Source organism: Limulus polyphemus, unplaced genomic scaffold, assembly GCF_000517525.1.
Source record: "Limulus polyphemus unplaced genomic scaffold, Limulus_polyphemus-2.1.2 Scaffold785, whole genome shotgun sequence".
In the NCBI taxonomy this organism is placed as follows: domain Eukaryota; kingdom Metazoa; phylum Arthropoda; class Merostomata; order Xiphosura; family Limulidae; genus Limulus; species Limulus polyphemus.
The window spans coordinates 148,015-169,041 of NW_013666395.1; the positions used below are offsets into that span (position 1 = coordinate 148,015).

At 31.7% G+C, this 21,027-nt stretch overlaps 1 protein-coding gene across 1 annotated transcript in view; it reads left to right on the forward strand.

Moving 5' to 3' along the window:
• Positions 1-21,027, forward strand: part of LOC106460517 (acetylcholine receptor subunit alpha-like) — a 108,674-nt gene that overhangs the window by 67,247 nt on the left and 20,400 nt on the right. The window contains exon 3 of the mRNA XM_013920233.2: positions 17,709-17,753. Within this exon, the coding sequence (XP_013775687.2) occupies positions 17,709-17,753 (45 nt within the window). The remainder of the gene's footprint in view (positions 1-17,708; positions 17,754-21,027) is intronic.

The following is a 21,027-nucleotide window of genomic DNA, read 5'->3' on the forward strand; positions in this document are numbered from 1 at the left end:
ACGTTTCATTTCTTTGAGTGTTTTGAAATAAATTATTTCTCTGATGAATCATTGGTGACGAAGAATGCATAAAAATCAAATTACTAATAAGTATATTAGTGTATATCTCGTCAAAAATGACGGGGTAAGTATTACCTCCCCCGCCTTATATCATACCCTAACCTCACATTTCATAGCTAACTGAAAAAAATAAATTTTGTGAAATCAAGCTTGACCAACAAAGAGGTAGAAAAGTGCAGTCGAGGCAGTCAAACGTCGACCAATTCTTTTGTGAGCCAATCAAAATTAAGCTCATTCATGAAATGAATTCTAATATATAGAAAAGCCAGTGCGTTTTGGGTAACACTACGTTCCAAAATGGCTTTTATGTCATGTTGCTTAGCAACAAAAGTATAACATAATGTTGTTGTTAATCTATGTACTGAAAGTATAAAATGAAATATATAGACAAAAAAACTGGAAAAATATTTGTTCATTTCTTAATTTATAGTCTCCGTTGATCAAAGAGTTTTGTTTTCTATTAAAAACCTTAATTCAGAAACGATTTAAGTTTAAAATTATTTTTACTTTCATGATAAATTTTATGCACTTGGCTCTAAGCTAGGTTTGGTTTGTTTGCTTGTAATTTAGCACAAAGCTACACAATAATCCTATCTGCCCACCACGGGTATCGAAACCCAGATTCTAGTGTTGTAAATCCGCAGACATGCCGCTGTGCCACTGGGGGGTTCTAAGCTACGTGATCCCACATTAAGTCTTTACTTTATTTCACGGCAACCCCCTCAAGATCCCCTTGCACCCCCGTCACTAAAATCGTAATGGGCAGACAGTAATCGAACTAGATAAATGCATTTTGCCATTTATGACTCCTCCTATTTCGAAAAATCAAGCGTGACACACACTGATGTTTTTTTATAGAGTTTAGTTAAAATCAAATTATTATTGAGTACATATTAGCTAAACATTAAAACGTAGTTTTTACATTAAACTTCTAGTTCATAGTAAGTTACAAAAGTTGAACTGTTAAGGGCTGTACGCAAACATCAAACAGACAATTGGAAATAGAGCTAAATATAGCTGATTAATCAACTGCACCTCTAATCACACACACACAGAAGACAGATGTCATGGGAAGAAAATCAGCACTGTTGACTTAGTTAATATATTTTCTATTCTTGTGATTATAACAAGATAGCCAGTTAGCTGTGAGAGCCTAACTGGTTTGGTTTTCTTACGTCACACTTTTTTTGGGATATTACAAACCTGTCAGTGATAAAATATTGAATTTTGCATACACACACACACACACATATATATATATATATACGCACTAAAATATATATAAAACTATTTTTCATTAGAAAAGTATAAGTGCCGATTTTTTCATTTTACTATACATGACACTATAATGTGCTATCAGAATGAATCACATCATGAGTAAATAGCAACTATTTATGAGTTGACAGTATATTTCTTTTCTTGAAATTATTGAGTCTGAATTGGATTGACATTTTATATAAAGCTGTTTTATGTATAGTAAGAAAAAAAGTTTTTGAGGTCAATTATAATGAAAATATAGATATATTTACGATTTTAGGAGGAGTTAAAAATAAGTAAATACAGTTAACTATTTTTCTCAAAGTTAGCAAATGCTTTATGATAAGATAGCGACTTCACTCTATTTTTATGTTTTCTCTTTTACTATTTTTAGATGATTAAGTCTAAAGTTATTATTAAAACAGGTGTTTATCTTTTGACATCTTTAGCCTATATATATACCAAAAGTAACGTTTAGTATGTATTGAATAAACCTTTACTGATGGATGTTTTCTGAAACTCGAAAAGTTATTTTATGTGAAATTCATGTACTTGAAATACATTTCAAGTTTATTTTAAGAACCAAACCAAGCACTATGTATTGCAGAACAAGATTTAGTAGCTAAACGTAATTTAGTAAAAACATAAAGAAATTCGAATTGGTTACTAGAGCAGAAAATCTACTGGCAGAAACCGTTCCGGTAAGCTTAGCACACACATACACATACACACACACACATATGAATATATATATCTTGTTATTGAGATTTGTAAATATATAAAGAGGAATTTTATAATTTTACTTTAATTAAGTTTAAAAAACTGATCAGAGCATACAGAAATACCAGTTGCTCGGGTAAGTTAATAAAAATAAATATTTAATAACTACATTGAATTAGTAAATGGTTCTACTGGTAGCAGCAAAGTCAACTAAACTAAAGTCAGTGAAAATCGCTCTGGTAGGGTAGTAAGATCATCCATAGAAACATAATCAATTTTTTATGAGAAACTAATGATATCTTGAATGGATCCAAGACACTAAACACTTTGTGTAATAACAAATTAGTTATGTAATTGGTGCATGAGGTATATATATAAAAAGTTTGTCAGAAATAACGAACTTTACAATATTTAGAACTCAAGTGGCTTGAAAACGTTTTTCGAAAGCTTGAAACTATATTAGTTGAATTTTTAAATTGAATGTTTGAGGAATCACTTCATTTTTTAAAGTATGTATAAAGATATATGTATATATATATAGGTTACAAGATTGTATTTCTAATAATACTTAATTGTGAAAAACACTCTAATTTTAATTTCATAAAACGTGCATGTTGTGGAAATCTATAACTTGTATTAAAACATACAAAGTTTAATCTCTAGATTTAACTTTTTACGTTCATAAATTGTTAGGAGCACTGTATGTGGAAAATTTAATATTTACGACTGTTTTAATTATAAAATAACTTATCGTAGCGCAAAACCTTCCAAGAGTGAAAAATCGCTGATTTCATTCAACGACACAGCAATAAGGGGGGGGGGGCATATTTGCACTTGTACAGCCACAGATATGTTTTAGAACAAAGATGTGGATAGAATAAATATCAAATTTTTGAAGGTCATCAATCAAACGTTGTTGTTAGGCTCATATCTTCCTTTCGTCATTGGCCAATATAGGGATTTCAGAAGAGCTGTTTGTTACCTGTACTTGTAAATAATGGTTTGTTGATGAACAAACAAATATGATTATGACTTACGTACACAACTATGTTCCACTTATGAACCAAACAAATATAAGCTGAAGTAATCATAAGGATTAAATGAATATATATTAAATAAATTGATGAATATATCTGAAATAAAATCAGAGATTTTAAATAACTTTAAACATATTGTACGCTACTTGTAATGAAAAGTATAAGAGGTAGTTAACAAATGGTTAGGCTTTATATAAATAGCTGTCACATTGTCTTACTGGTGTACTTCATAAGAACATTTAGGGAGAAATTAATTCAGGGATCTTTGAGGAAATGACCTAAAATATGTAATAGAAATGCGAAATTAATTTTTATTTATACTTAACAATGAGTATCTGGTAATTCAGTTAGATTATGGGTTTGTATGCGTAGTATTGGCTGTAGAAGTACAGATTCTAGAAATGACTTACAAGTAAGGCTTTAAGTATTAGACACACGCACAAGTTTCTACAGTTTAACACAGCTGCTAATATCACATATGTAGCTAATAGCATATTTCCATATTCTTTTCTCATTCAAGCTGACCAAGGGCTCTTAAAACCCCAGATATATAGTCCTGTTTACAATTTACATGATTTTGTTGAAAGTTTTAAACATACGTCTAGTTGTTCTTGAACAATGTCTGTGAAATTCCTTTCTTACCTTGAAAGTCTCAAAAAAAGGGTTGATAATGTTTTACAATAAATCACTCTTATAAATGATATATTGAAAGTAACATGAAAATAGATTCGCTTCTATCTTTACAATCAACAAAATTCACATTGCTTTTATTTTTATGCCTAGAATGGTACAGTTAATCTATATCAATAATCTTACGTTATTATGCTGATTTTATAGTTACGTTATTGTGCTATCTTACAAAAGTATTAAAACACATTTCTTCGAACAATTATGAAAGCTACATTTTTGTTCAGTTGATTGAAGAATTCGCTATTTATAGAACTTGAAAATAATTAATGAAAGAGCTACAAGTCTAATTGATTTATTTCGTAATTAAACAATTTCTGTGTTATTTTGAACTCAATTTTCAAATGTCTAAAGGGTAAAAATAAGTTATAAAATTGTTCGTAAACTGTTTGTTTAGATTTTATAGTAGCCTCCCAGTGGCACAGCGGTATATCTGCGGAGTTACGACGCTTGAAACCGGGTTTCGATACCCGTGTTGGGCAGAGCACAGATAGACCATTGTGTAGCTTTGTGCTTAACTACAAACAAACAAACACTTTATAGTAAAAAATATCAGAGACAAATAAAAACTGGAACTTTTGGCACAAATTTTCATCCTTAAGGAAGGAAGTCTAATAGATGAAGATTAATCACAAGTACGAAAGAAAAATAGTAATTAAGAAAGGAGCGTTTTTAAAATATTCTAAACCGAATAAAGTGATAAAATATGATAAAATCCATTCTTTGAATGGACAGCTTTTTTGTTTGTCTTTTATGAATTTCCAACTAATTCTCATGAACTTCGCCAAAGCTTTGTGTACAAAATATAATGGATTCAAGTGTTTTGATAATAATTCATGTTTTAAGCAGTAAGGTTTTACATACATTAAAAGATTAGCTTAAAGTACTTTCTCTGCACAAAATACAAAAGAAATAGCTCATAAAATGTCCATTTTCCAGTATCAATTAAGATTTGCGATTACTTTTTCTTTTCATACAGCACGACATTCGATAGAAGTCTTAATCTTAAACAGATATGTCATTATTCATAAAAAGTATATATGAAATATATTCTGTAATCAGGAAACACATAACTTTAGTGAGCTTTACGAGATCGGAAGAGATATTTGTGAAAATGTACAAACCTAAAAGCTAATGCATATTTTAACAAACAATCATTAAAAACACGAGGAAATGTTATTTTAAAACTTTTAGCTGGTTAAAAAGTTATTTCTAGTCAAAAACACGAAGACGAGAGTTTCTATTTTTTTCTCATGTTTTATAAAGTTTGTGGTCCTGTCATTTTAGTTTCGAGTTTTGGCAACAGAGGCTGTAGCAGTTTACTTCATATTTTGAAATGCCATTATCTTTAACTTCTGATTAAAGCACACTACCAAATTCAGCCGGAGTTACAAATTAATCTGCCCAACTTGAAGTATGCAATGTTATAAAACAAAAACTTGCAATGATTAAAGTGGATTGTTTCATCAATAGAGTACTCTCGCGTTTAGCGATATTTTCGGCCGTAATCCTAATGATATTTCACGTTTATTTTGCAAAGACTGATTCACTGTTAAAAAAAGGTTTTAGCACATAAGAACACGGGCCACAAACGTAGAAAATTCAAAAGGCTGTTGTAACAACTAATTGAAAATATTTTCTTTTAAAAATATCTTACCTTTTTTGAATTAAAGAAAACAGCTTTTTATGCCAAGATAAAAACTAATAGATACGATAGTAGAGATACTGAACATAGTACGAATATGACAAGAAATTCCGAAATATTATCTCTTCAAAGTATTAAAAATGTCTGTTGCATTTAAAGCCTGTGTATACGTGTAGCTAGAATATGCAAAATATATTTTAACTCTGCTCTATTAAATACTGTTCTTTGTTTAATTTGGAAGTTTCTGATAATGAAAGAAAGGATGTTGAAAACAATAATAATTCGTCCTCTTCTGTCTGGTTATCTTTTCCTGCTCTTTCACTTGACTCTTATTTTACTCATAACCACACTTTGTTGTTAGCAAGGATAATATAAATAAGAATAAACATACTGTATTATATACATTAAAATTAATGTGTAATTTTATTAAACAAGGCTCGTTAGTTTACATATACGTTTAAAGCGATAAATCTTATTATTACAAAGCAATGTAGATGCAAATCCGATAAAGTAGCTCTCTTGAAATGGGAAATCATAATTTTTTTTAAAGAAATGTAAACAATTGTATTATGTGATATAATTTCATGTTAAATTGTACATTACCTAACTATTATGTTCAAGAGGTTGTTGCAACAATGGGAAGAGATCCACCGTGAAAATCTAATGCATATACAAATGTCATATTAAAACGACTTTGGAGCCTCATCTTGTCGTTACAGTACATGTCACCACGTCGGATCATGCTCAAGCTGACGACTGTGCATCTTAGCATTATCCCTGAAGCGTAATGCCGGATGAAAAAGGCTATGTCGTATTGCTGGCATATCCAAAGCACAACCCTTCTGTTGTTTTTCATAATGTATCTAGTGTAGGAGAACGACAGTTTCCCAACGTCAGTTTCAACAGTACAATCGCACAGAAATCCATAGGCGACTTGAGTGTCATGTTTTTATAAGTAATATCATGAATAGCTATTTCATTATACAACTACTTGAGATATGTAAAGGTTGAACGAATATGTCGTGGAAATAGTTTGTGTAAAAGTGACTTTTACCGCGTTTCCAGACGGAGATCCTTATTGATTATGTTGTATATAGTTGCTGGGGGTCACATTAGCGGCTTCTGCCACTAATCTTTGTTCATAGATTCTCATGTGTTACAAGGCATGACATTTTTTTTTTACCACAGCTGGGGTAAAAACAAAATTATTACATGTTGCAGGTCTTTTTCTGGACAATCCTGGTTTCTCAAGTTGATCCATTTTTCTTTGTTTTCCAATGCCATTAAGTACAAGGGATATTCCCATCTTGTAAATTCTAAATCTCATATTTGAACACATCTTTATGATCTGAATATATAAGTATCTTGCGTCGGAAAGGGCTGATGTATACCTTTTCCAAAAGCTAAATATTCGTTGACATCCCCTACTTAAGTAACGCCAAAAAGTGTCAAAATGTGATTCTATTATACATGTCGTTCAGCCATGACCTTATGTAGGCTGTGGTTGTCGGACTTGTTGATTTTCATATTCAAAATCGTTTTATTTATGTAAAGTATTCAACCCTGTATACAACCAACCCCCCCTTTTTTTTTGTTAGCAAGTAATGAATGAACAAATCGTATAGAATGCTATTTTTTCCTTTCCACTTCATTCTTTCAGTTATCACAGACTTTCATACATTATTGGAGATACGAGGATTCAGTAAAACCGTGTAGAGTTGACGTATATTTCAGAGTTTATGTTTTTCCGTTTCAAAGAAATTTGCACCCTCTACGGATTCCTTCCATTTGAAAAAAAAGCAGTATTAATGTGATATGTTTATGACAAACTAGTGGACAAAATTACACTTGTCTGTCAATTCAACAATCTATGATTACATGTAATCTCAAATGTTTTAGGTAAAATGAAATTAACAGCATTTGTGTTTATTATCGCATTTCATTCGTAGTACTGAGTATATCATAGACAATATTTCGGTTGTTTGGTTGTTGTTAAGCACAAAGCCACACAAGGGGCTATCTGTGCTGTGCACACTGCGAGCATCGAAACCCGCTTTGTAGAGTCGTAAGTCTACAATTTTACCGCTGAACCATGGGGGGGGGGGCAAAAGTATTTCGGAATTTGATCCCCTCGCCTAATACAGCAAGGTAAGGCAAACGAAGCAAGAGGTAAACATACCAAATCCCTAGAATAAAATGCCAATGCCCCGGTAGCTCAGCAGTAAGTCTGAGAGCTTATAACACTCAAACTTTGGTTTCGATACCCGCGCTGAGCACAACACAGACAGCCAATTGTGTAGCTTTCTGATCGAAAACAAACAACCAAATGGAGGCCAAATACATTATAAATGTAAAACAAAAACAAAAAACTAAATAAAGGTTTTATATATAGACTTACTTTAATATCGGGATGGGGGATACCTGTATTTTCTTCCTTTAGAATCATACTTATCATACTAAAAGCTCAATACAGACAACTATATATATAAACAAAACATAGATTAGAAAACTAAAATGAAAAAAATTAAAACTAAAATTTGCAAACTCTGAGTCAAAGGGATATTTTTCTCCTTGTAAAGGATGCCTTTAATCGCCAATTTCAGTTAAATAACGTTTCTCACTGATTATTTGAAATTTTTACGTCCGTATAATTTGCTAGTTTAGCGATTTCTCCTAACCTATAAACTGTTCTTACAATTTTTGTAGAGCCTTATGAAGTTGAAAGACCTCTAACTTATCATACTATTTTCTTTCATTTTGTTGTTTCATTTGTCTAAATTCTAGATAAAACAGTTTATCTCTGTTTTATTTAAAAGTCGATCAGAACCGAGTATAGTTCATCCACAGTATTTTAAGTCATCAGCTGATATACATATATATAGACATAGTTAAAGCATATACATTTGGAAACTAAACCTTTTTATGGAAGTAGAATATTTTTGAGACGCCTCTCTTTACTGGCTTATGAAAAAAACAATTTTTGAAACGCTTCTCTTTACTGGCTTACAAACGAAACATTCCTATAAGTTTGACGTATTTTTGTTCTTTATGTAACAGTAGAGTAATGATTTATGACAAAATGATATAAAATTTACTAAAGTTAGTTGAAACTTATGAAACGCATTGACTAAGGTTCTGTATTTAATTTTGCATTATAGTTTTAATGTGGATTTAATCGTAATGCTTAAAACTACATCAATGTATTCAGTTTTTCAAATTTACTGCGGATCGCCTATATATTTAATTTAAAAAAAACGAAGGTATTTATACTTTAAGAAAATCGTAGCTTGTTATCAAAACTAAAGCAAGATGAAAGGATATTTGTTTTTATTAGTTTTTAGATCGATTGAAAGTATTGTATCAAATATGCCGTTTATGTGCCCACTTTGTATAAAACGCGTATAACATAAAGGATTTAAATAACAGTTTTAAATTCGGAGATAAAAAAGAAACAAAATTTAAGATTTGAAATATAACAATTCTTACATTAATATAATGCATATAATATAATATGATATAATGCTAGTGCATATAATTTAGTCGTACATACTTTAAAGTATTTAATTATTGTTGAAAATTCTAGAAAATCCTGTTAAAACGGTTTATGAAAGCTTTTTTTTCAGTCATATATGGTTTACTGTATCACAAAGTTGGCAGTGGGTCGTGTTAACCAGCTGCCTTCCCTCTAGTCTATCACTAATAAATTAGGGATGGCTAACGCAAATAGACTTCAAGTAGTTTTGCGCGAAATTCACAACAAACCAAACCTAAATGTATTACATATGCAAGGCAATAAACAGTCAAATTGATAAACTGTTTCCCACGGGGGGCACGTGGGGGGCAGTAATAATCTTCTGAACTTACAATTCTACAACCCGAGATTCGATTCTCCGCGGTGAACACCGTGCAGATAGCCCACTGTGTAGCTTTGCGCTAATAAACTAACAAACCACAACTAACAACTTACGACGAATGGAATTTGTAGACTGTTAATAAGTTTATTTACTATTGTAATTCACTTATGCTTTTTTGGACTTGGTTTATAATTTAGCAAATCAGTTTAGTTTCGCCGTCGGTGCGAGAGGTGAACGCCGTAATAGAAGAAAAGGCCCGGTGGTTAGAGCGCTTGACTCCCAATCTGAGGGTCGCTGGCTCGAATCCCCCGTCCCACCAAACATGCTCGCCCTTTCAGCCGTGGGGTGCTATAATGTGACGGTCAATCCCACTATTCGTTAGTAAAAGAGTAGCCCAAGAGTTGGAGGTGGCTGGTGATGACTAGCTGCCTTCCTTCTAGTCTTTCACTGCCAAATTAGGGACGGCTAGCGCAGATGGCCCTCGTGTAGCTTTGTGCGAAAACAAACAGTTTAGTTTTATGTACGATTATGTGAATTTATGCTCAGTGCTTAAAGATGGTTGTAATATAAGATCGATGTAGTAAAAACCAGACAGTTATTTTTTTCCATATTTTACTAAACAAGAAACATAATTATATTTCGAAAATAAAATATCAAAGAGAGAAAAAACCTCTTCAAGAGAATTTAACAAGCACAAATATGACCAATTCTTTTGTTGTTCTTTTTTTGCTTTTCTAAAGACGTGTTTTTTGTTTGTTTTTTTTTCATTTAAAAGAGTGGATAAAAACCCCTTCTTGAAATCCGAAGGCAATACCATAAAGCTTTTGAAACTACAATGAAATTGATGGGATATATTTATGTAAAATTGCTTTGCAATCGTTTGAACGACCAGGGGTGATTAGATTCAACTATTTCAAAAATACAAAGAACAAACTGACTATTCTAATAGATATACATTATTTATTCTAACCTTTAAGGAAGAGCATTTGCTATTCCCTTCATGACAAACATTTATATGGGAAATATTATACTGAATATATCGCTTGTGACTGATATCATCATAAAACGTTGTATAAAAAACTGTTATTTTCAAACACAATTTTATATCTGTACTTTTTCATGTATGTTTTCATTATATTACATAAGCTGCTCAATAAAGTAATTGTAAAAAAGGAAACTAACACAGGCTTCAATAATACAATCACAAAACTCTAGAGCCGAGCTTAGCCTTGTGGTTGGCGTGCCGTACAGTGAATCTGAGGGTTCATTGCTCGCGTCTCGTTGACATGAAATGACACTGCACTTTGGAGCCGGGAGTATATTGTGAGAGTAACGATCAAATCTAACTCTTCGATTATAGTAGCCCTAGAGTTGACAGCGAGTGCTTTTGACTAACTGCCTTCCATCTATCCTATCAGTTCCAAATTAGGGACGACTAGCACAGATAGTCCTTGTGTATCTTTTGCAAATATCCAAAACAACCAACTAACCAAGAAAACTTTAATGAATCCTTAGGTATAAGTAGTTTAAGGAAGTGAGATATGTGTGTCCTAAGAAGAGTTATGGGCGACAAAGCGTATATGAAGGAGTCCTGTGCCACATAGCGTGAGTTACGAACTCCTAGGCGACACATCTTGATTGAAGGAGCTCTGAATGACACAACGTGAGTGGAGGAGTCCTGAGTGACACAGTGAACGAAGGAAACTGTCGCTTCAGTAACTGACTCACTTTACTCGCATATCTAGACATGCTGAAGAATTCTTTCTTCCCATAGTCGTGGCATTATTGACACGTGTTTGTTCTAGTAAACACAAAGCACCACTTCATATTCCATTTTGTTTTCATAGGGCATAAACAGTGTCCTTTCGAACTGCTGAATTGGGATTTGTGGGTCTATAGCCTTGGGCACCGCGCTCTTTTCCTAACGCCATTGGCCTATTGGTTGTGACTCTGTAAGGACACATCTGTCTAGTCTACTGTTTTTAGTTATACAAGCAGATTTTAAAACGAATTGTCGATATATCTTATGAGATTTCAGACTATGTTTTTCAATTCCTTCAACTTAGCCTTATGTTTTGAATCATAATTTACTAAATTATTCTTTCTTTTTTTGCAGATAAATGAAGACTGCAATAGTTGCAATATTTTTATTTATCATTAAAACTAATTTTGTAATCTCATCATCAATAACAACAGTTAATAAATTAGTTTTAATGACTCATGTGTACAAATACACAGATACATAAGTGTATGTAACATAACTGTAATGTATATTTATTAATATGAAGAAACTTTCAGTAGGTTTCTTTATCTTTTTTTCTAATAACTTTGGCACTTTTAACTCAAGCAATGCTACTTTTATGTAATCCTCCTCTTAAAACGTTTGGTTGAGCTTTCATGATTTCTCACGGTCAGTTTATATACTTTCCCTCTTTTCTTCAACAGTACGGTTTCAAATATTTTATGTAATAATAAGAATACATAATAATGATACACGTGAACCGTTTATCTGAATCTTGTCAAGGTCCAATTCAAAATAGAACAGTTCTATTTTATAAACGAATATTTATCAAACAACACTGGTGAAGAATGAACTTAGATGAAGTTGTGTAGCAGTTGTTACATACGGTATGAACATTCTAAAGTTATGACTATAAAGATATATATAGCTACAGAAAGATGGACACATATCTTTTTAACTCTATGTTTGTGACTGGAAGTATTGTAGAGTTTTTTTTTTCAAGTTAATTATCCTTCCAACCTATGTAGAAAGCACTTTAGTTGCAAGCGTATATCTACTCTGAAGTCCGACACTAATTACAATTGACAGTCCTCATGATAATCGATCGAAACGATTTTATCTTATTTTTTTACCACTTAATAGAGCTGTTTTTCCCCCAAGAGGCCTTGCCATTGTTAAGGAATCCCTTATCTCCATTATCTGCCAAACTCTCATGTTTTACTGAAGTCCCATCAAGAACGATATAAAGCGTTGTATTGATGCCTTTTCTACACAAACCCCTACTTCATTTTTTCTTTTTAGTTAGGTTTTCAGCTCGCAAACTGTAATTTACTTTTCTACAAGTTGCCCATTCAACTTTCATTAAGTAACTGCAACATTCCATTCCAGAAAAAGTCAAGTTAGTATAATACAAATTATAATATTTTTTGTTTATCAATATTAATATTTATCTTGATAAATGGATTTCTATTATCAGTTGAAAGAATAACAAGAGATCTAGCATTTGTTTTTGCAAGGTTCTCACTAAATTCAGTCAGTAAATAAAAACTAAAGGATGTCCTCGTAGCTTTGTATATAGAAAATTGTATTATTAGCGTCTTACAACAATATGTATTAGTTTTCTAAAGCCTTTTCTGTTAAATTTCGAGCTATTAACTCTTACATCGTACAGTGGCCTAACTATTAACCGTCGTCTTAGTACACTAGATTGATTTCGGAAAGCATGCAGAAGGTGTTGTTTGCTTTGGTCACGACAGCCTTACGATGAAGCCCTTTGTGATGGAAGCTACGCTGTAGAAGTATTGTCAGTATATACAATTGTCAGATAGAGCATGACTGAACGTGGTTACATGGTCTCTAACGACGTGATAAAGCTCCAAAATTGTTTTAATATATCGTACTCAACCTCTTTAAATTATTTTATTGGTCATATCATTGTGGTTGTATTTCTTAGGCTTGCCAATTACCCACACGTACAGAAGATTAATGGATTTTATTAAAATTATATGCATAGTGGTATGATTCAATGAAAGGAATGTTAACCACGTATATATATCCAATTGATTAGATAGTTCAATGCAGCTGCGATTGATGTATGGTTGGAAGAATATGTCAAAGTTATTTCCGAGGAAAAATATTCATAGCAAGATTACTAAGTGATGTAAAGTTAAAGAACACATCATTTCACTGTTCTCCAGGAAAACGGAACAATTAGGACAGCTAAATATTTGAAAAAACAACAACCTCCAAAACTACATCTCAAGCCAATTCGGAGCAATACTGTCATCTGTAAAATAAAGACTATGATTACCTTTCAATTCAGATATCCATTGCAATGAAGATTGGCATACCTCGTAATACCATTAATACGCAAAACAAAATCAAAAACTCAAAGTTGCCAAAGACTTGTAAGCAAATAGTTCAGCAACTTTCAATCATATCTTAAAATCAACAACTATTTTTATAAAAAAAATGGCTCAAGAAACTGGAATCACAACAATCCCATTCCTCTAAGCGATAGTTCTTGGTCTCAACATTTTATTCAAATATGCTCAGTTTTAGAAGCAAACGTATTTTGAAAAATTTCTAAAAGCGAGCTCAGACAGTGAATTTTGTGAAATATCAACCTTTTATGCTTTAATATACGTGTGAATAAAGCTAGTTCTTGAAGATAACACAAGTTACTGATCGCCCATGCGATGGTAAACTTACATAACACACAGTTGTAAATCATTCCAAAATTTAAAAAAAATACATTTCTCGTCGCTTAGGTATTGTGACGACGGAAAACGTAATTAAACATATCAATAACCAAAAACACTATGATTTATTCTAAAAAAAGTGGAAGAGACTTTTTTATTATGTAATAAAGAGTTATAAATGTAAAAATCTTATCGGGATTTAACTACCCAAATAAAAAACTTTTTACTATTATCAGTTGTATTATAGAGTTTCAGTATCGGAGTTATTATCAGTTGTATTATAGAGTTTCAGTATCAGAGTTATTATCAGTTGTATTATAGAGTTTCAGTATCAGAGCTAATTACGCTACATTCTATTTGTTCCATCCAATATTAGTAAAGAAACACTGCAACTGATGCACTGTGGGTTTTACATGTATTTCAAATTAATGTAAATTGTAGCAGACACTTCTTATGGCTTTCTTTGAAGGGGCGGTTGATACATTTCAGCGTATTGAATGCTCTGCATCATGCGTACTTGAGGTAAAAATTTAAAGTATAAGCTTCTGATAACTCACATGACATATGTTAATAATATAGATATTTGTTTATCGAGTATTTTAGGCATTAATAAATAGTCTGAGATCATTATTCATGAGCGTTTCGTCACATAACTAACTGGATAACGACCATTGTTCCTAGCACGACACTCTACATGCTGTTATAGCTGACTTAGATAAGAAAATGTGTTAAGCCAAATCTACCCCCTCCGATCCTCTGGCAGAGGATTGCCAAGATAATGTTTTTCCTGATGAAAACAAACGTCTGTACAAAAGTGGCTGCAACAATATCAGTTGCAAACTGCTATATAGCAACATAAAACTAACGAAATGGCTAGAAAAACTCTAGCGGAGGCCTCCATTCTTTCGTTGTGCACATATAACGGTTAATATACTAAAATGTACGGTTATCTTCACTTTCGAGGTTGTTGACTGTCTGCCGTTTGGTCGTCATTGCCCATTCTCTGGCAGGAGAGAACGTGTGTGTAAGTAATATACATAATTATATAAATATTCGTGAAGGCTATGCCGTATTGGAGGCCGAACTGTCACGGATGTGCTATGACAAACAGTCAAACTGAGTCAAGATTCACAGTCTATTAAATAATAACGTAAAGTAAAATTCAGTTTAATGTTTGTTGAAAGTTTCTACAGTTTTTTTTAATGATGTGGATTTCTTGATTTATCCATATATATCGTATAGATTTGGAATACTTTGATTCGGTTTGATATCTTTGTGATTTCGTCAACACTTACAACTGCTCAATTAAACGCAAGAAGCCGGTCTCTCGAACACGAAGCTTTTATATCACGAGGCATATTCTGGAATCTCTTAGCAAATTTGTCCTGATACCAACGGCGATATTATTGGCTTGCAGACCTAAATGAATATGTCTTGCAAATATATCTATGGTTGCTCCAGACCTATCGAAAATGTTATATTCCTACAAATGAAACTGTAAATATTAAAGAGATGGGAAATGACTGATCTGTAATGTACCCTACATGAACATTACCGAATTCCTTAAATTGAAAAATAATTGTAATGACATACACCTTGCACATGGACACTAATTTTTTGTTAGATTTTTTTTCTCAAAATTGTTCAGATGTTTTTGTCTGTAGAACTGAAGACATCGATAGGCTATGCCTACATTTTTTGCTCAGGTTATAATTTATATATAAATAATTAAAACGGTATGTGCAGAAAATGTTTTAGGTATAATGACTTCCACTTCGTTTCGCAATAAATTTTACCTTTTATATATTAATCAATGAATTTTTTAAATGGCTTGTAAGGTACCTCTAATTGATGTCATTCTTGTAAGAAAAAAGACGACACCTACTCGTTCTGTTCTCATCATTCATTTTTCTGTTCATGATAATGATATATTAACATCATCATTACATACATAACACATTATTAGACAAACTACACAGGAACTTTGGACGCCATTTGCTGAGGTACTTACGATATATTTTCTGCTTTTTGCTTCACTCTCTTAGTAGTTTTGAAGTAAAGATTTAGGGTTTTCAAGTAAACTTTCAGATTCCTGATGCGGTCTCGAAACAACGTTTTAATATACTTTAGAAATTAGCATAATAATATGTTATAAAAGCAATTAATTATCTACAAACTTTGAACTTAAGTAATATAATCGGAGCAAAGACACTAAAGAAAAAAATAAATATATACTACACATTATACCTTTCAGTTAAATTTTACTTTTGTAAATTTATAATATGCATGCAAGCTAAATAAGAAATGTTAATAATAGCTTAATTCACGGAGAAAATCATGTAACTTAAACAAAATTAGCTTACGTCGCGATCTACCGCCAGTGGTACATAACTACGTATAAGTTGGTTATTAGTGTTTCGTTTAGTTAAAGGTCTTACGAAGACACTTAAAATTGTGATGACAATACAAAGTACCGTCAGAATGAATTGTGGGATTTGACTATTACTCTTATAACGCTCCAAAGCATTTTTTTGTTAGCGGTAGTGGGACATGAATCATGGAATCTCAGATCACAGTCCGACATGCTAACCTTTATGTCGAGCTTGACCCTACTGTGAGAGACTCATGAAGGTAAAATACAAAACAAAAAGCGTAAGCATACTCGTTTATCAACTCTCTGGTGCTATTGCTTCTGTAAAAATTTGTAATTTCAATTATTTCTTCAATATACACATATATATTAAAGGAATTCTACGACAGTTTGTTTAAAGTTAAGCACAAAGCTACACAATGGGCTGTCTGTGCTCTGCCCAACACGGGTATTGAAACCTGGTTTCTAGCGTTGTAAGGCCGCAGACATATCGCTGTACCACTGGGGGGGCTTCTACGATACATTACAGTTTTGATTTAAATAAATTCTTCATTTACGAAGCCTAAATAGATTTTGTTACATGAACATTTATATACTTTTGATAAATTAGTAAAGAAATATTTAAATCCTTGTACTCATGATTCTAATTTTGTGCATGTTTTGAAGAAGAATGTTTGAAATATTATACCGCTGAAAATGTGGTTGAGTAAACCAGATAATAAAAGCTAACTTTCTTCGGTAGTTTCAGTTGTCACAGGTACACATAAAATAAACCAGTTAAACTAATCGTTAATTATATAAGCTTTTTCATCAGTTCTTTAAGAAAGTTACCTCTACTGGTTTGCAAATTGGCAAAACATTTACTAAATATTGAATATTCAGACAGCATTCCGTATCCCGAAATTTAGCTTTCAGTTATCACAGGTACACGACCCGGATTTCCAGGGTAATCCTATGTATCAAGTGAGTTTACGCACACAGTAAACATAAATCAATAAGTTCATTTAAATGTTGCCTAAGAAACATCAACTAGAAGAAGAGTAATATATGACAAGTAAATCCAAGTTGCTGTACATTTATAAATTAATTTTGTTTTATGCGAATATTCATATATAAATATTCTATTTTTTTAATTTTAAACAATATTTGTTTTAGGTAAACATCAATGGATTTATTTTCTATTAGTACAGATATTTAAAATGCAATGTTACTGCACATGCAACTCGTATATTGTATACTTTTCTTTTTCGTGTTTTACTTTTATTTACTCTTTATAGTTAGTACATAACAAGTAGGAAGTGGACTAGAAAACAATAATATTGAAAATCCCGATACTCTGTTCATTTTGAAGACAAATCGAAATTCGGAGGAATATTAATAATAGAAAACAAATCTGGTCAGTGAATCATGACACCACAGAGTTTCTAAGGAAGGTTTCATAGAAAAATACAGCACTATTCTTTTCATTTTAGTTTTATACTGATATCTATTTATATGTATGTGTGTGTGTGTGTATGTTAATACCAATACTACCAAGAACAATGTATTACTTAATACATCTTAATTTAGAGAAGCAATTTTATAGGATTCGATTTTCTTTTGTAATTTTGCTAATGTTTCTGTTTTATTTCCAGAATCTGAAGGAGCAGATTATGACAACAAACGTCTGGGTTCAGCAGGTTAGAAAAAAAACTATATATTTTATGTTTTTTATGTCAATGTCTTATTTAAAAACCTATACAAAAACTATTTTTGAGTTTTGAGTTTGATTTATATGACTTACTTATCTCAACGAAGCTCCTTTTTATATAGATAAATTAAGAGTTTTTTATATGTATTAATATAAATGGAAAAGCTATTGTGTGCCATAAATTGTTTCATTAGATATTTTCTTTTTTTCTAATAAATTATCTAAATGAATGTGAAATGTTAATATTAATACTTTACAAATTTTCTACAAAAATCAAAAGATTCTTGTAAATAGAATTCTTAAATATTAGTAGTAATCACTAATTCATGATATCTACATTTAAGATTATTTTACTATGAGTTGATATTTAAAAATGCTTTCAAAATTGTCATTTTACTCTCCAGATCTTCTCTTATACATCGTTGTTTTGTTTTCTAATGAAACATTCAGAATCTTTTTGTCAAATAAAATAACTTTATAAACGAAAGTGTTTGGAAAGGGAAAATTCAATAAAACTACAGTGATTCAAGCATCTCCTTCATCTGATATAATTACACACATTAATAAATCACTCGACAAAAAATAATTTAGTTTAAGTTGCGAAGAATATCTAAAACCGTATCTTTTTTAGGGCGTTCGAATAAAGTTTCACTCCATTTGATTACTTATTTCTATTAGTTTATCGTGTGTTTCTTTCCCATCACTGCGCTTTACAGGGGTGTATATTAGTATTGAATAATCTAACGAGTTTGTGGACCAGAAAAGCATTAATACTAAGAAGCTCAACATTAGTTTGACTCTCATTTTTAAATTTGATTATATTAGTGAGATTTATCGCAAGGAAGAGATTTTCTCCGTTGACCTTACTGTAATGCATGTGGCGACTACGAAACCACTAGAAGTAGTTGTCCGAATAGTTTCTTCAAATTAAACAAAAAGTTGTTTTCATCCCAACAGATTGAAAGACGTCCAGGACATCTGTTGTGAGTTTTCATCGCCTTGTGACCTGGTGTATCGAATATATTAAAGTCTACATTTAATTATCGTTATTTTTTTTTCTATTTTGAGTCATGTTAAGTAAAAAAACGACTCATAAAGTAACCATTTTGTATATAAAATATATATCGAATTTTAATTAATTTTAAGTTGCCTACATTTTAAGTAGTGTTGTCCAAGTGACGTTTCAAACACTTTCGGTTAGAGGAATGTGACGCCTATTGGATGGAGATAAGATATTAACACATGCGAAGTATACCGAAGAATAATGCCTTTTATTTAGAAAAATATTTCAAAAATTCTTTTGTATAGTTAACTGCTATACTATTGCTGATGGATCATCAGATCTTTTATTTCATAGAATACCTGCAGTCTCAGTTGACCCAGTTATATGTGATAAATAGATCGCAGTGATATGCCTAAATAATATTTATATATATTATTAATAAACTGTTCATTACATCAGATAATCCTTCATTTTTAAGTATCAATGAATTATTTAATTTATAGCAGAAAATTTAACATAAAGTTTAAATCCACAATATATTTCTATATGATCGTAATGTTGAAACGGGCACTGTGAAACTGTGTCTTCCTACATTAGATAGATTATGGAAAGCAACAAGGCTTAATGGTGCTTTTGACATGACAGTCCTACGACGGAGACTTTTTGAATTGGAAACTTTGCTGCAGCGTTATTGTCAAGATGCACGGTCATAAGACAGAACGTGACAGAACGTGGCGGCATGAACTGTAACGACGTAGTGAGGCTACAAAATAGTTTTAATATAGCGTTGTCAACCTCTGTATATATATGATAATGTTGCTATAATATTAATTTTCTTATCACAAGCACTGTTTAATCGTGAACATTTCATTATAAAATGGTCTTTCATGGGCTGGTGGTTATGGCTCTTCAATTATAACCTACAGGTCATGGCCTGTCACCGAACATGCTCGCCCTTTCAGCCGTGGGTGTGTAAAAATGTGACGGTCAATCCTACTATTCGTTTGTAAAGAGTAGGCCAAGAGTTGGCAGTGGATGGTGTTGTTTAAATGCCCCCCCCCCTCTGTCCTCCGGTGGGACAGCGGTATGTCAACGGATCTACAACTCTAAAATCCGGGATTTGAGTCCTCGTGGTGGACACAACAGATAGCCCAATGTGGCTTTACTCTCAAATTAATTAACAAACAAACAAGCATTCCCTCTAGTTTATCATTCCAAAATTAGGGATGGCTAGCGCAGATAACCCTTGAATAGCTTTGCGCGAGATTCAACAAAAACAAAAACCATTATAAAATTTGAATTATATGTTTTCCTATATTATACTTCAATTATGTCAATATTAAAACATCTATTATCAGCTATGCTTTTTATCTAATTTAGTTTATTTTCAAATTGGTTGTCTCAGAACAAACTTTAAATGCTCTGACTATGTAAGTATTGAAAGTTTTTTAGAAAGTGGGTAGGGAGATTGATATGATTTCCAATAAACAGCTGTTGAAATACGTTCATTATTATTTATTTCTATAAAATACATCTAAGTATGGTAAACATTTATATTGTTCAATCTCATATTAAATTGAACAGGCATAAAATGTAATCAGCAATCTTTTTTAACTCAGTTTTTTCCCAAATAACCACACCAAGAATGTGTCATCTACGAATCTAATCTAAAATTTAGATTAGGTTTTAAAGAAGTATTTTTAAAAGTAATATGTTCAAAATTATCCGTATAAACGTATTAGAAGAGAGTGAAAAATGGGAATCGACGAATAGTCCAATATTATGCTTATAGTATTTTTCATGAATATTGAAAAAAAAAAGTTTTGATATACAGTAATTAAATTAATGGGGTAAACAATTTGAATAGTAGAAACTTGAACTAATCTATCCTGAAAACAATTAATAGTATCTTTCACCGGAACTCTGGTAAACAATGGGAATGCATCAAAGGATACCAAATTATCAGAAAGATTAAGATGAATACTTTCAACGTTTTTCATCAACTTCAACAGGTTGTTTAAGAGTATGTCTATTTTTACTACTCAAATACGAAAATCGCCGAGCAATTTACTTTGAAGAAATGATCATTCTAGATAGAACAGATATAAAATTGTTGTTTAACTTTTGAGTCTTAACTAATACATAGAAGCGAGATAAAACATATGATTTTTCTATCAGATCATAATGCTATGCATTAATCAACGTATTTGCTTAATAAGGTTATGAAATTTTATCACTGGATCTGTAAGCTTATAACGCT